Source organism: Rhipicephalus microplus, chromosome 6 (genome assembly GCF_043290135.1).
Source record: "Rhipicephalus microplus isolate Deutch F79 chromosome 6, USDA_Rmic, whole genome shotgun sequence".
Taxonomy (NCBI): domain Eukaryota; kingdom Metazoa; phylum Arthropoda; class Arachnida; order Ixodida; family Ixodidae; genus Rhipicephalus; species Rhipicephalus microplus.
Genome location: NC_134705.1, coordinates 167,526,450 through 167,540,810, shown reverse-complemented (window position 1 = coordinate 167,540,810; position 14,361 = coordinate 167,526,450). Strand labels below are relative to the sequence as shown.

The following is a 14,361-nucleotide window of genomic DNA, read 5'->3' as shown; positions in this document are numbered from 1 at the left end:
GTGTACGTCGTGGTGTCGTTGATCATAGAAATGCCGCTGGTTCTTTTGAGAGACCAGAAAGCGAGCGCGAGTGATTTAGCGTGCGTGGGCTGCCCAAGTCATAACGTCAAGTGCATAATCGCTGGTCGGTGTCGCGGAAGACGGAATGACTGTATCTGGGGGTAATGTAGGTTCTCGGCCGAACAACAGAAAATTGGGTATTAAGCGTCAGGGTCAGAACGAGAAGAATTGAAGGCAAATGTTACGTACGGCTACGCGAGATCCCAGTCGGTATGCTTGGTAGAAACATACTTACAGAGCATGTCTGTAAGAGTTCAATTCAAATGCACCGTAAATCCATTGGTCTGCGGATGGTACGATGTATTCAGCTTGTGCCTCGTTTCACAGGACTGCAAGATGTCGGCTATGACCTTCGACAAAAAAAGTGCGGTCACAGTCTGTAAGCAGCTGCTGCAAAGCTCCGTGTTGCAAAAACACGTCTTTAAGGAGGAAGTCAGCGACTTCTCTGGCGCAGCTTCTTGGAAGAGCTCGTGTGATGGCAATACGCGAGGCATAGTCGTTGGCCATGGCTATCTACCTGTTGCCTGAGGAAGACAAGGGGAAAGGGCCAAGTAAAAGTGAGCCGACGTTGAAAAACGGTTCTGATGGAATTTCAAGGGGGGTGAGGCGCCTGGCGGGAAGCGTCAATGGGGTTTTGCGGCGCTAAAAGTTTTCTGACTAGCCGAAACGTATCTCCTGACTGAGCGTGCAAGCCCTAGCCAAAAGAAGCGTCAATTCATTTGGTCATAAGCGCGTGACACAACAAGGTGATCGGCAGTGAGAAGGTCATGAAGTTCATGCAGAGCTTTTGAGCGAAGGTGTTTCGGAATTACAAGCAGCAAGGCCAGTTCATCCGGCTCAAACTTTTAGTGGTATAATACACCAGCACGGAGCATGAATGAGCGATGGGACTGATCGGAAAATGGTGATGCAAGGCTCTCGACGATAGCACGTAGGGATGCATCACATCTCTGCTCGTCACCGTTGCATGTCATTTGGGAAGGGGAAAGGCGCAAGGGTCGGTGTCGGTGTCAGGCATAGTGCTCGATTCAGCGACCTAGAAGCGGGACAGGCACTCTGCGTTCTGATGTGGGCGTCCGGACTTGTACGTCACCGTGTAGGTATACTCTTGCATTCGCAGAGCACAGTGCCCGAGCCGGCCAGTAGGATCCTTCAGTGACGTAAGTCAACGTAGCGCAAGATGGTCAGTTATTACAGAGAAAGTTGTGCCATATAAATATGTGTGGAACTTTGAGACTGCCCAAACAAAAGCAAGACTTTCACGCTCTGTAATGAACTAGTTGCGCTCAGCAGCTGTATGGAGGCGGCTAGCGTAGGCGATAACTCTCAGTCGTGTCCCCGTTGGCGTTGGGCTAGGACGGCTTCGATCCCGTAACCACTAGCATCGGTTCGGACTTTTGTCGGAGCGGATGGGTCAAAGTAAGCCCATATAGGTGGAGTCGTCTGTGGCGTGATTAGGTAATAAAAAGCAGCAGCTTGGTCGGTACTCCACGTAAAAGTGACGTCTTTCTCCAGAAGTTCAGTCAGGGGTCGAGCGACGGTTGCGAAAGCTCTCACGAACCTTCTAAAATAGGAACAAAGTCTTACAAAACTCCGGGTATCTTTGACTGACTTGGGTACGGGAAAAATGGTAACTGCACGAATTTTCTCTGGGTTCGTCGACAAGGTGACTTAACACTGTAAATTGCCGGCGTCCGAAGTGGTACATAGACGGGTTTAATTGAAGGCCTGCAGTGCGGAAGGTGTCGAGAATAGCTGACAAGCGCTGAAGGTGGGTCTGAAATGTTGGGGAATATGCAAGGACTTCGTCAAGGTAACAAAGACATGTTGACCATTTCAACCCTTGTAGCAGAGAGTCCATCATGCGCTCGAACGTGGCTGCGGCGTCTCATAGCCCAATGGCTTAATCTTGAACTGGTATAGGCCGTCTGGGGTTACAATGAAATGTCTTCTCTTGGTCTTTTTCATCAACAGTAACCTGCCAATAGCCACAAAGTAGATCTATTGAAGAGAAGCATCGAGCGCCACGGAGACAATCGAGAGCGTCATGGATGTGGGGCAAAAGGTAAACGTCCTTTTCCTGTTTTTATTCAGATGGCGGTAATCAACGCAGAAGCGCCACGTGTCATTCTCTTCTTAACAAGCACAACGGGGGACGCCGAAGGGCTCAGTGAGGGTTCAATAGTCCCTTTGGCTAGCATCTTGGTGACTTCCTGTTGACTAGTGAAGTCTGGCCGATTGAATCATGGTCGATGTCGAATATGTCGTTGTATGAAGCCAGCAGGCGGCATAGCGCGACTGAATTCTCCGGTTGTAGGTCCGGGGCGATCATGGAGCGTAAGGTCGCATCGAGGCATGTGAAATCCTGCGGGTGACTTGGGTGATCAGGACATACGTCTGCTGCAAAACTGGTGTCGTGGTCGTAGATTAAGGGTCTTAGCATGGGGACGGAAATTCCTTGAGGCAGCACTTGCTTTATGAAACTGAAATTGATAACATGTAAATATGTTCGGTTAGAGGCCATGGTTGCGACGGAGTGTGGGATGGTAATGTCACGCGATAGGAGAACATCAGGAATCTGCGTCACGATGTATTCACCATCGAGCACTGGAAATGACGTTGCCAGTTCAACGAATGTGAAAGTTTTGGGTGGTAGCCGGAAGAAGTCAGTGGTGCAGAGCGGTTCACGAGTTCAAGGTTGAAAATCCGGAGGAAGAGGAAGTTCTAGGCAGAGAGTACCGGCGATACAATCGATCCGGCACACTGCGTCGACAAGAAGTCCTTGTCGAAGATTAGGTCGTGAAAGCGATTCTCGAGCACCGTAAATAAAACGAGGACATGGTGGCCGGCAATGCAAATACGAGCGGTACACATTCCAGCGATGGCCACAGTTCAACCATCAGCGACACGGAGGGCTTTAGTCGCTGCTGGCGTAATGACTTTTTTTAGTAGGTGACACAGATGAGCACTCATTACAGACACTTGAGCTCCGGTATCGACTAACGCCGTTAAAGAAATGCCGTCCATATACACCTCAATGAAGTTCATATTAGCGGGGAGCGTCAACGGAAGATTTGGAGGAGTCGCAATTGATGCAGCACTACCTCCCGGAGCTGCATGGTCTAGTTTTTTGTCCGAGAGGATTCTTAGCTGACCGGCGATGAATAGCGGCGTTGTGGGGCTATGGGGAACAGCGGCATTGAGGTGACGGTGAACAAGCAGTGGAGCGGCTGCTAGGAACGTCGGAAGTAAGATACACACGACTGGGTGAATACCGACAGGAGTCGTCGTATGGGCGAGAAGATGAAAATGGGCTCCAGTTGAGCGCGTCCAAGTGCTGCGAGAATAGCGGAAAATATGGCCAACTCGATGACCGCGGAAGCAGATCGGTTTGCCGTCTGCAGTTGTCCATTCCGTCGGATGGTGGGATCACGGAAAAAAATGTGAGTCGTGGCGCGGTGCATTTGTCATCGGTCTGGAGGGGGGTCGGGAGACAGAGCAGGCCACAAGAAAAACCGAGCTTTGCAGTTTTTTTTTGCCTCACGATGGCTTGAATAACGGAGACCGCCGGAGGCGTATGTGCAGCGCCATGGTCGAGTGGAGGTGAAGCAAATGACGCTGGACTTGATGCCTCAACCTCCCGTCAAATTATACGTGTCACGCTGTCTTGCGTGGGTGGTGCGGCACCGAGATCGGCGCAGGTTGATGAAACAGCTGTGTTTGGTAGCCGCGTGAATTGAGGCAGAACACGGCGCCTTTTGACCACTTCGGAGCGGCGGCCTTCCTTATTAATCATATCTACAGTCTTGACGTAGGTGTACACGAGCAAGCTGATGGCATCTTCCGCGATGCCCTTGAGTATGTGGCCCACCTTGTCACTCTCTGTCATTTGCTCGTCCACTTTACAGCACAACGCGAGCACATCCTGTATGTATGAGACATACAACTCAGTTGAGGACTACACACGAGTGGCGAGTTCTTTTCGCGCTTCCATTTGGCAACCGGACGGGTCCCCAATGATGTCGCGTAGTCGCTCATACAAGATATCCCAGCTGGTGATCTCGCTCTCATGGACGTCGAACCAAATACGTGGGGTGCGGTCGAAGTACATTACGTTGACGAGCATCATGATATGGTCCCATCGGTGTGTCTGGCTAACACGTACGATCGTACATACGGAGCCAGTAGTCAACGTCAAGCCCAGGTGGTGAGGAAAATGTACCGGGATCACGGGGGTAGGGTATCGTCAGGTATGCAGTGACTAGAGCTACGGATGGAGATGCTGACAGGTTGTTGCCATTGGTAGCCATGGCCGGAGACTGAACGGTGCGGCCACTGCGAAGCTTCGTGGTTAGGACGGGGAATGTTCTACCTCCACCAATTATGTTACGGAAAAAAGAGGCGCCATATCAACGAGGCTGTGGATTAGAGTTGTTTGAAACCAGTGGTAATGGCGTCACCAGTTGACCAATGATCGAGCGGAGACGACCCTTCGTCTTCTTCGCCAGGCACACACGCGTGTCGCACCCTAGAATAGCAATGCGCATGCATGTAGCAATATAAAGGCTTTGATCTTTAAAGGTACCTATGTATGCCTTTTAGAGTAAAAAATACACATACATATTATGGAAGTGTTGTTACAGTGCCTCAGATATGCGGAATATTTGCTTTTTAATTGATAATCCTACAAGTATGAATGCGGAACCTTGACCAATATTGGTGGGCGCTGTGGATGGGGTCGGCCATTTGGATCATCGTTTGGTCACTTTGGTGTCGTTTAGAGTACCAATAAGAGTGGACAAACACAAAAATGTACTGACAGAGACAGACTAAAATTTTTTCGTCGAAAGTCTCCAAAATGACTATCGTCTTCACAAGTAAGGGAAGGATGAAAAAATCGCATTCGATACCCTCCACATACGCGCGTAATAAAACACGCTCGAGACACGCAGCCAACCGAGAAGACCACCGAGAAAGCCGGGGACACAGTGGTGCGCACAGTTTAACTTGGGCAGGAAGAAGAGTGGGATCGCCAAACTCACATGGAAAGTTCGGTTATCCCCACTGCTTGGAGCTAATTGGAGGCATAATCCGCGACAGCAGCAGCAGCAGCAGCAGCGGCAGCGGCAGCGGCGGCGGCGGCGGTGGCGGCGGCGGCGGCGGCGGCGGCGGCGGCGGTGGCGGCGGCGGCGGTGGCGGCGGCGGCGGCTGCGGCGGCTGCGGTTGCGGCGGCGGCGGCGGCAGCAAATTTCTGTTGCTTACAGTCCACAGTCCGGGGAGGAGCGGGAGCACAGAAAGTATTGATTGCACCAACAAGTTAATTGTGGGGGCCAAGAAGGTGCTGCACAACCTCGGCGGCACAACCTCGGCCTCCGAGGTTGTGCCGCCGGTACCGGTGAGGGTATCTCGAAAAGAGAGTCCCTAGATAATGGTAGCGCAGCTGCCGCGGGTCCTAGCGTGTTCCAAGGCTTGGCAGCCAGTCACGGTGCCATCAGTTGAATCCATGATGACTGCAACCCTGTGCTGGAGTTGCCAAGACGGGCAGCGCGGCTCTGTTGCGGGATGCTTCCCACGACAGTTTATGCAGTGAGGGCGTGCTGCATATGATCCTGGAGAGTGCTCGAAGCCGCAACGCAGGCACCATTCGTCTAGTGAGCAGGTGGCGGTTGCGTTCCTCGATGCGGCTGCAACGGGAGCACTGCAGTGGCCAGGGCTGGTGGGGTCGAACAGGGCGCCTTTGCTTGTAAAGGAGTATATCCGGCGGGACGTTAGTCTCAGCGAAGGTGAGGGTGACCCAGTTGCCTCTTCGCACACCGGACACGAAGGGCACTGGTGAAGCAATGTTTTCGGCGAGGCCTTCGAAGTGGATTGTTGAGTCCACTCCAAAAACCATGCCGACGCAGGTGTTGAGGTCGAGTTGTTTGGACCGAACCTTGGTGTCGCAAATTGTCCCGACCTGAAGTAGAGTGTTCAGATCGGCAGTAGGGTGGGTGTCGATCGCAACATGGTTGCGCCGGAAAGTCACCCGCACTCGGTGGATGGCTGGGAACCCCGAGAGAAAGGCGGCAATCGCATCCCTCGACGCAGCCTGGAACTTGGTCTTCTTCCCGGTCGGCTGAAAAAGGATAGTGGCCAGACAGACAGAAAGTTAAGGGTCGCCAATGAATTGGGGACATTCGGGGCGTGATGATGTGCTTGAAGGCATGGACGGCGCATTGGGGGCGGGTGCTCGTTGCTCGGCAACCGTGGTGTTGGAGAGGTGAGAAGGGAGGTTGCTGCTGGGAGAATAAACCCGTGCAAAAGCAACGGCCTTGGCATGAGACGAGGCAGCGTCGTTTTTCACTTTCGCTTCACTCGAAGCCGGGGATAAGGTGGAAGTGTTATGGCTGCTGTCCTCTTGAGGCTGCGTTTCATTTTTGGAGCGTGCAGGCTTCGATTGTGCCTCTTGCTGCTGGATTGGCACCGATGCTGATGCCGGGGAAGCCGTGAGAGCATCCTGCCGCGCGGTTTTTTCTGGTTGCCTCTAAGAGGCGCCACTTGTAGCCCATAAAGGGCTCCGCGCGATAAGCTTGGAGCGAGGAACGGGGTAAGATCGAAAGCGCAGAAAGACGCGTCCTAAATCGGTGGAACCTCGTGCAAAACTCCACTCAGAGAGCTTAAGCGAGACGCCAGCGCTGGCAGTAAGCCCAAGCCAACAATGCAGAGACAGCGAATGCTTGCGCAGTGGAAGCGGCGCAGGCTTGTCACAAGTAAGCCCGGAGCTGAGGGCCCGCGAAGCCGAAGCGAAACAGCCACAACGAGAAGCAGCGACATTAGCGAAGACATCATGAACGACGACAGGCTAGTTCAACAGATGGTGTCCCGTTATGATCTCTGGTGCAAACAAATTATGTGAACACAAGTGTCGTGCTATATTCAGAAGAACTTGTATCGACATCATGGTCTTGAAATTTCCGCTACACCCAAAACTCAAAGATCCGTTGGCTTTTTACTTCATGGAACGCAAGAACGTTACACACAAAGGTAACCGTTCCCCTGAGCGTCAGGTCATATATGACTAAACCAAAGTGGGGGAGTCCACTCTTTGTGTTCTTTAAAACAGAAGAGCTCTTAAACAAATCGCATCATCACCCCCAATGTAACTGCATTAACACGCTCATTGAAATGTCTAGTGTAGCTTTTTATAACAATGTGGTCTCAGTTTCTTTATTATTCAGCGATAACCAAGGCACATCCGCACTTCCCTTTCGACCTCAGGTCCGGGAGGAACACCTGCAATTTAAAGAAAATTTATTACTACTAGTATAGAGTTTAAAATTAAAATAACTGGCAACTACATATATTAGAAAATTTCCCTAATGGTTAATGCATTTTGTCATTTCTCCATTTGCATACCATACTCAAGTTTATGCCACTCAACAATTTCAAATATATGAGTGTTTTATTAGGGTTAGTCCTTCATAAAACATTAAAAAATCCAGAATAAGAGTAAAACTTCAGCTACTCAAAGCGTTCACATTGTGTATTTCCCAAAGTGTCAAGATTTCTTTCTGTTTATTTTTGTCTTCCCCTAACAATCAGAGATTTTTGCGAAGAGTTCACTCCTCTAGCTGAAGTGCGTGGATTATTCGGTATCAAATAATTATTGCTTCCGCTATTGATTTCATTTCCAGGTTAATTTTTGGAGGTATCTAGTTCTTCTTTCCATGTGCTATTTTTTTTCTTCAGGTTTAGCGCTTATAGCCTAAATTTAAAAGGGCGCTCATGTTTCCTCAAAACAAGAGTTTTCGTATGTTAGTTCAATTGCGAAGTTTTATTAATGGCATACAAGTTTGGTCGTTGCCTTAAAAACGTGATCTTTATTTATTGTGAAGGTGCTATTTTAAGCGAGAATTCTTATTATACAAGCACATCTTGACTGTAGCAACTGTAAATTACACGCAGGAAAAGGATATCGCGCGAGAAATGAATAATTACGATCAGAGCTGAAAATAGCGCGTGTTCTTGAACAATAATTTCAGCTCACACAGACACAATGCTTATGAAACCTTCTAAAGCAGAACTTCAACAATGATTTATTCGCACGCCTATTACCTGGCTTTATAGGCCGTATTATAAGAACGGTGTGATTTTCTCCGCCTTCTAGGCTTCAAACTATTTACGTGCTTAGTTTCTTGCAGGTCCAAGTAGGATCCACAACGCCGACGAACGTTGACATCTTGTATTGCGCTAACGCATGCAAGGCTTCGCATTACACTTTTCATTTTCATTTTTTCATTATTTACCCTCAATGCCATGCGGCATTATAGAGGGGAGTGATTACAAGATTACAAGGAACAAATTACAGCAGTAAAAATAAGTTATTCAGAAAACAACATCTACTCATTATACAATATTACCTGCGTAAGAACTACAATATGAATATCATACTTAAAATAAATAACATAATACTTCGTACACTTTTTAACAATACAAAACTTGTATTTCTTGACGGTAAAGATGGTGATTAGTAATAGTTACTATGTCTTCGGGTAGATGGTTCCAATCTGATGTTGTACGATGTATGAATGATGGATAAAACATTGCGAGTTGCATAATGCAATGCCAACCTTATGACGATGGTGGGTGCGATGAGATATGTACTGAAGATTGAGGATTAGTTGGCCATGAAGGGTGGGATGATATATTTTATGAAAAGTGGCCAGGTGGGATATTTTACGACGGGATGCAATTGAAGGGAGGCCTATGTCGAATTTCATTGAATTTATACTGGTAATGCGATTGTAGTTGGACAGTGTGAAACAGACGGAGTTATTCTGTACAAGTTCTAGTGAAGTGATCAAGTTATTGTGGTAAGGATCCCACACAGGAGAGGCATATTCGTGTTTGAATCTTACCAATATTTTATATCAGAGCAAGTTTAATGCTGACGGTGCCTTGGAAACGTTACGACGTATGTAGCCTAATATGCGATTGGAATTGTTAGTAATGTAGTCGATGTGAGTTGCCCAAGATAGATTTGTCGTGATAAGAACACTCAAGTATTCATACATGACTTCTAATACATAAACACCCAAGTATTTAAACATTACCTCTAATGGGCTGATTGTTCTCTGACAGTATGAGTTGTACTACCAAAGCTTGTCGACTCCCTCGCATACATATGCGAGCTAGCTTCAGATACTCCACAAACGCAATATATGGCAGCAGGCGTCACTCAGTTGCGTACGTTCCTGGTAGCTTAGTGGTGTTATCTGTCACAGTTGGGCAGCGTAGTCTACACGCAAACTTGTTCACTCACTCGGCTGACCAGTTCCTACCACTGATATCTATGAACGAGCTCAAATATACGATTTCCTGCCTCAGTCTCATCACCCTACTTTCCACATGTACTAATATTACCCAAATTTCCTAGATCAAGCTTCACACAATGTGAGGGTAGTTTAACGTTAAGTGGGGGGGAGGGCTCGTTTTTTAGGCGCAAAATAGCACCTGTGCTCCTAGAGGGAAAACAGGAACTGTCACATATGAAGGAAAGGAGGGTTGGTTGTTATGCGCTCATTCGGGGAGATAGGAGGGGGGGGGGGGGTGCTGTGACACCCAAAAGAGCTGTGAATTAGTTCTCTTGTGATTGAAAGGAGTTTAGCAGCGAACTTTGCTAATATTTTACTTGTTTATGTTTTACAGTTATTAATTTCCCTCAAAGCATTTTAGTTGACTGTTCGATTGTTCTAAAGACTGCGCTAAATTGTTTCTTTAGAAGTCTAAAATTGAGATGCATTCAGAACAAGTTCTTTAGAAGTTCGAGACTTCACCTGAGGCTCCTCCACCACCATCATCGTCGACAAAAAATTGGACGTGATTTCGTTTCATGTTCTCTTTCCCCTGCCTCACCCGTGAAAAAAAATGGTCAAACGAGTTGTTATTTCAAATTTAATCGTTCATTCTTAGTAACGCTGCAGCCTCAGCTGTCCCACCCGACTCTACTGGACTTGGGTTATTCAGATTCTCGTTTACATGTAAATACTTTAGCCCATGGCGTTGCTTTATCCCTGCTACGTGAGAACAATTATCGCTAAAGAAAACAAAAATAGATGTCACATTTGATATATTTACCATCAGTCAGTGCGAAATGCCTTAAGTTGTAGCCTTACCCTCAATAAAGGCTGACATTTCCTCACCAAAATGAATGTTTCTGCTTGCAATGGAGAGAGCATTATGGGATTAGGAGTGCGCGCCACCTAAAAAATGGAAATTACTGCACGTTATCACGCCTGTGGCCATGCCCCAAGCGTCAACATGTTTCAATACTTTTACTTGTCATGAAGCTCAGAGGTAACTTTATGGGAGAGCTTTGTGCACTGCAAGTGGTGGCCATGGGGTGGCCCTGCGCCCTCGCTGTTGGTACAGGGTAGACGGCGGCTGCATACCATCGCACTTCACTGCACGTTTTTCGTCTAATACATGGGTGGTGTTAGCATGTTGTGGCTGAAGGTAGAAAAAGGATGTCGCGTACGTTCGCGTACCTGGATGTGGATTCAGTTAGAAGGTAAATGACGAAGAACATGTATGTTCTGGCTGCCTGGAAAGTGAACAGAGTGTCTGTGACAAGAAACTGGCATTTCACATTTGATTCCCCGCAAGTTGGTGTGAGAAAATTACTTCAATAAAAGTGAGATCTTTTGCGTGAACAATGCATTGTCTAATCGGAAGAGTTGTGAAGACTGAGCGGGATGTCCCGAAACATTTGGCGAATGCCGTGCCAAAAATTTTTGATGGCCTTCCCTTTCATTAGTCATGTACAAAAAGGTCCAGAGTTCGCCCGCCTACAATATATCACCAGATACCGTCACCTGAGTTAGAGACTGTCGAGGCTGCAACGACAGTGTGCGTGAGCGCCTCTGATACAGATGCCATGGATAATGACGCAGTTAATGCAGGTCGGCATACTGACTGCCTCTTCTTAGTTGCATGCCAGTAATAAAGAAGCTCTATGAGTGAAATAGTCACCGTTTTCTTTTTTACAGACACTGATGTGACCAAACAGAATTTGTGACATTCCAAACAGATGTACTACATTCAGCTGCTCGCAGCTTGAAAAATTGAGAACACACATTCATCTTGAAACAGACTTCAGCGCTGCCGACCGAAGCTTGCTAAGGTGACGGCGCAGAAGAATATGTGGAAGAATATGTGAAGTTGAATATGTGTGAAGAAGAATATGTGGAAATGCGCACGCTATAAAAGCGTGAACAGTTAGTTTTCGATACAAATGAAGGACTCTGCATGCCTATCCTCTTAGCTTCTTTGTGATTACCCACTACACTTCTTCACACGATGGTCCGTGACATGAAAGAACGTGCAATTTTCTCCTAAGTGGGTGACAATTAGCCCACTCAGACGTAGAACAATTAAGCCAACGTCCCAAGAAGCGCGCCAAGTAAAACTAAGCGAGTTACATAGATGTTACAATTTGTTTCCAAGATCTAGTGAATGGTGTGGGATGAACCACAGATGTAGGAACACGTGGAAGTGACCATTTTCTCATCCTACAAGGCACCCCTATTTGCGAAATGACGACATCGCGCTACAGCAAACTGACAAACTGGAAAGCTTTTCAATACCGCCAAACAAATCAAAACAGTGAACTTACGACAGTTGAAGCTTTACTGAACTTTTGCAAGATAATGCGAATAAAAGTACAAATAAGGTCCCGATTCCGAAAAAACTATGCTGCAGTCGACGGAGAGTATGAACATCTAAGAGCCATCAGACGACGTTCCGAAAGGGCATATCAGCGCAGGGGAAGTTTAGAAGCATACAAAAATGCACAGAAAATCCACAGTGTAATGCTCAGACGACTAGAAAATTCAGGTAAACGACGCTGGCGTTTTTTTTTTTTGTAGCACGCTCTCTCCCCACACACATGTTCCATGAATTTGGCTTGTAAATCGAGCAATCAGTGGCCCTGTTTCACAGAGCTACATATTTCGCGCTCTTGCTTGGAAAAACTGCAAGTTGTGGTAGCAGATGAATTTCGTCAACTTATCAGCAGGCCCAGCGCATCACAATGTGCCTTCTTTTCACAATTTTTTTCGCGTTAGCCAGCCAGAAAGTTAATGCTTGCCCCAGCAACCTCAACTAGCAACCCTATATTTACGTTAACTGAGCTGAAATGTGCTACAGAATTATGTCATGAAAAATCGGCTTCTGGACCGGACGTCATTACGTACAATATGCTAAAGAACCCTAGGCCAACAGGCACAAACATTCCCTCATATATTTACAATAATGTGTGGATGAAAGAAATTGTACCCAAGCCTTGGATATTTGCTCGCATCACTCGGATCCTAAAACCGGCTAACACGCCCTTGAGCTTTGAATCCTTCCGCCTAATTAGTCTGACAAGTTTTTATGTAAAATATTAGAAAAAAAAATGATTGATGCGTGACTTCAGTGGTGGTGCAACAGAACCAATGCATTCTCCAATTACTTCGCTCATTTTAGGAAACAGAGATGCGCAATGAATGCAATACTGGACTTAGTAACGTATGTGGAATATGAAGGCGCCTGTGGTAGTTTGACGGTCGCAGTGTTCTTAGACACCAAAAGGGCACTTGACGCAGTCAGTAACACCTATGTTCTCCTAAGTATGTTGGAACTCCAACTGTCCAGCAGGTCTTTGCGGTGAATATCTAAATTTTTATCAGGTCGCAAAATATCATTCAGACGAGCGAAGGAAAGAGTGCGCAACACGACGTCAGACAGGGAGTGCCACAAGGAAGCGTACACAGCCCTTTTTTTTCAACTGTGTTATGGCTGATTTAGGTAAAAGAGTGCCTTCCAGGTTGAAATACTCCTTATATGCAGACGATGTGTGCATTTAGGCATCTGGCACGGACATACGGTCAATTCAGATTGCATCGCAACAAGGCATAAATATTATCAACAAGTTTTTCAAAACAAGAGGAATGATTTTATCGCACGCAAAGACAGATGTATTGCCCTTCACTGTAAGAAGCTAAAGAACTTGATTGATGATTGATTTGTGGGGTTTAACGTCCCAAAAGCACCATATGCTTATGAGAGACGCCGTAGTGGGGGGCTCCGGAAATTTCGACCACCTGGGGCTCTTTAACGTGCACCCAAATCTGAGCACACGGGCCTACAACATTGCCGCCTCCATCGGAAATGCAAAGTTAAAGAACTTAAATATAAATTTAGAAGGAGAACCACTAATGATTGTGACAAAGCATCGGTTTTTTGGAGTAATACTTGATAGGCAGCTATCATGAGCACTTCACAGCCCCGCCGCGGTGGTCTAGTGGCTAAGGTACTCGGCTGCTGACCCGCAGGTCGCGGGTTCGAATCCCGGCTGCGGCGGCTGCATTTCCGGTGGAGGCGGAAATGTTGTAGGCCCGTGTTGTCAGATTTGGGTGCATGTTAAAGAACCCCAGGTGGTCAAAATTTCCGGAGCCCTTCACTACGGCGTCTCTCATAATCATATGGTGGTTTTGGGACGGTAAACCCCACATATCAATCAATGAGCACTTCACATAAAGAAACTCTAAAACAAGGTGAATACGCTAGCAAATATACTCTGCAGAATTGCTGGGAGATCATGGGGCGGATCTGTAACATTCATGCTCGCTGTTCACAATGCTTTATTACGACAAAAGGTTGCATATTCTGCCACAGTCTTACACAGTCCTTCCCACACATCAGAAGAGCGCCTTCAAATACTATTAGCTAGGGGATTGCGCGTCTGCCTAGGTGTCCCACGACCGACTTCCAGCAGCCTTGTCATAGCAGAGACTCGACAACCACCTTTCACAGTCATGAGAACAATCAAAACATGCCGCCATTTTTTTTCGCTTACAGATGCAACACAAGGACCAACCATTGGCACTGAAGATTTTGGCACTGGAGACTACCCATTGGCACTGAAGCATTGCTTATGAAGCAATACACTGTGATGTACATATATTACCAAGAAATGAATTTCGGAGCTCTGAAATGAACTATCCTCTAAGGCTGCTCGCAATACAAAGCATTTAATTCTCAGTAGATGGCGTTATCAAAAAAAGAGACAGGTTCATCCAAGCTGCTCAACAACTAGTGCTTTATCAGATACACATGTGGTATCCAGGATACATATACGTTTACACAGATAGCTCATGTATTACAACGTCTTCAACTTCAGCATTTATTATAAAGCAATCCAATATTCAGGAATCATTTAAATTATGTCGCACGACGTCATCTGCAGCTGAGCTTTTCGCTATTCTGTATGCTATAAAG

The 14,361-nt window shown here is 47.0% G+C and overlaps 1 protein-coding gene across 1 annotated transcript in view; it reads left to right on the top strand.

The window, feature by feature from the left end:
• The window catches only part of LOC119182319 (uncharacterized), a 192,874-nt gene extending 178,793 nt beyond the window's left edge, over positions 1–14,081 (top strand). Inside the window, exon 3 of the mRNA XM_075866983.1 lies at positions 13,942–14,081. Coding sequence (XP_075723098.1) covers positions 13,942–13,972 — 31 coding nt within the window. The 3' untranslated portion in view covers positions 13,973–14,081. The remainder of the gene's footprint in view (positions 1–13,941) is intronic.
• Positions 14,082–14,361: the final 280 nt, after the last annotated feature.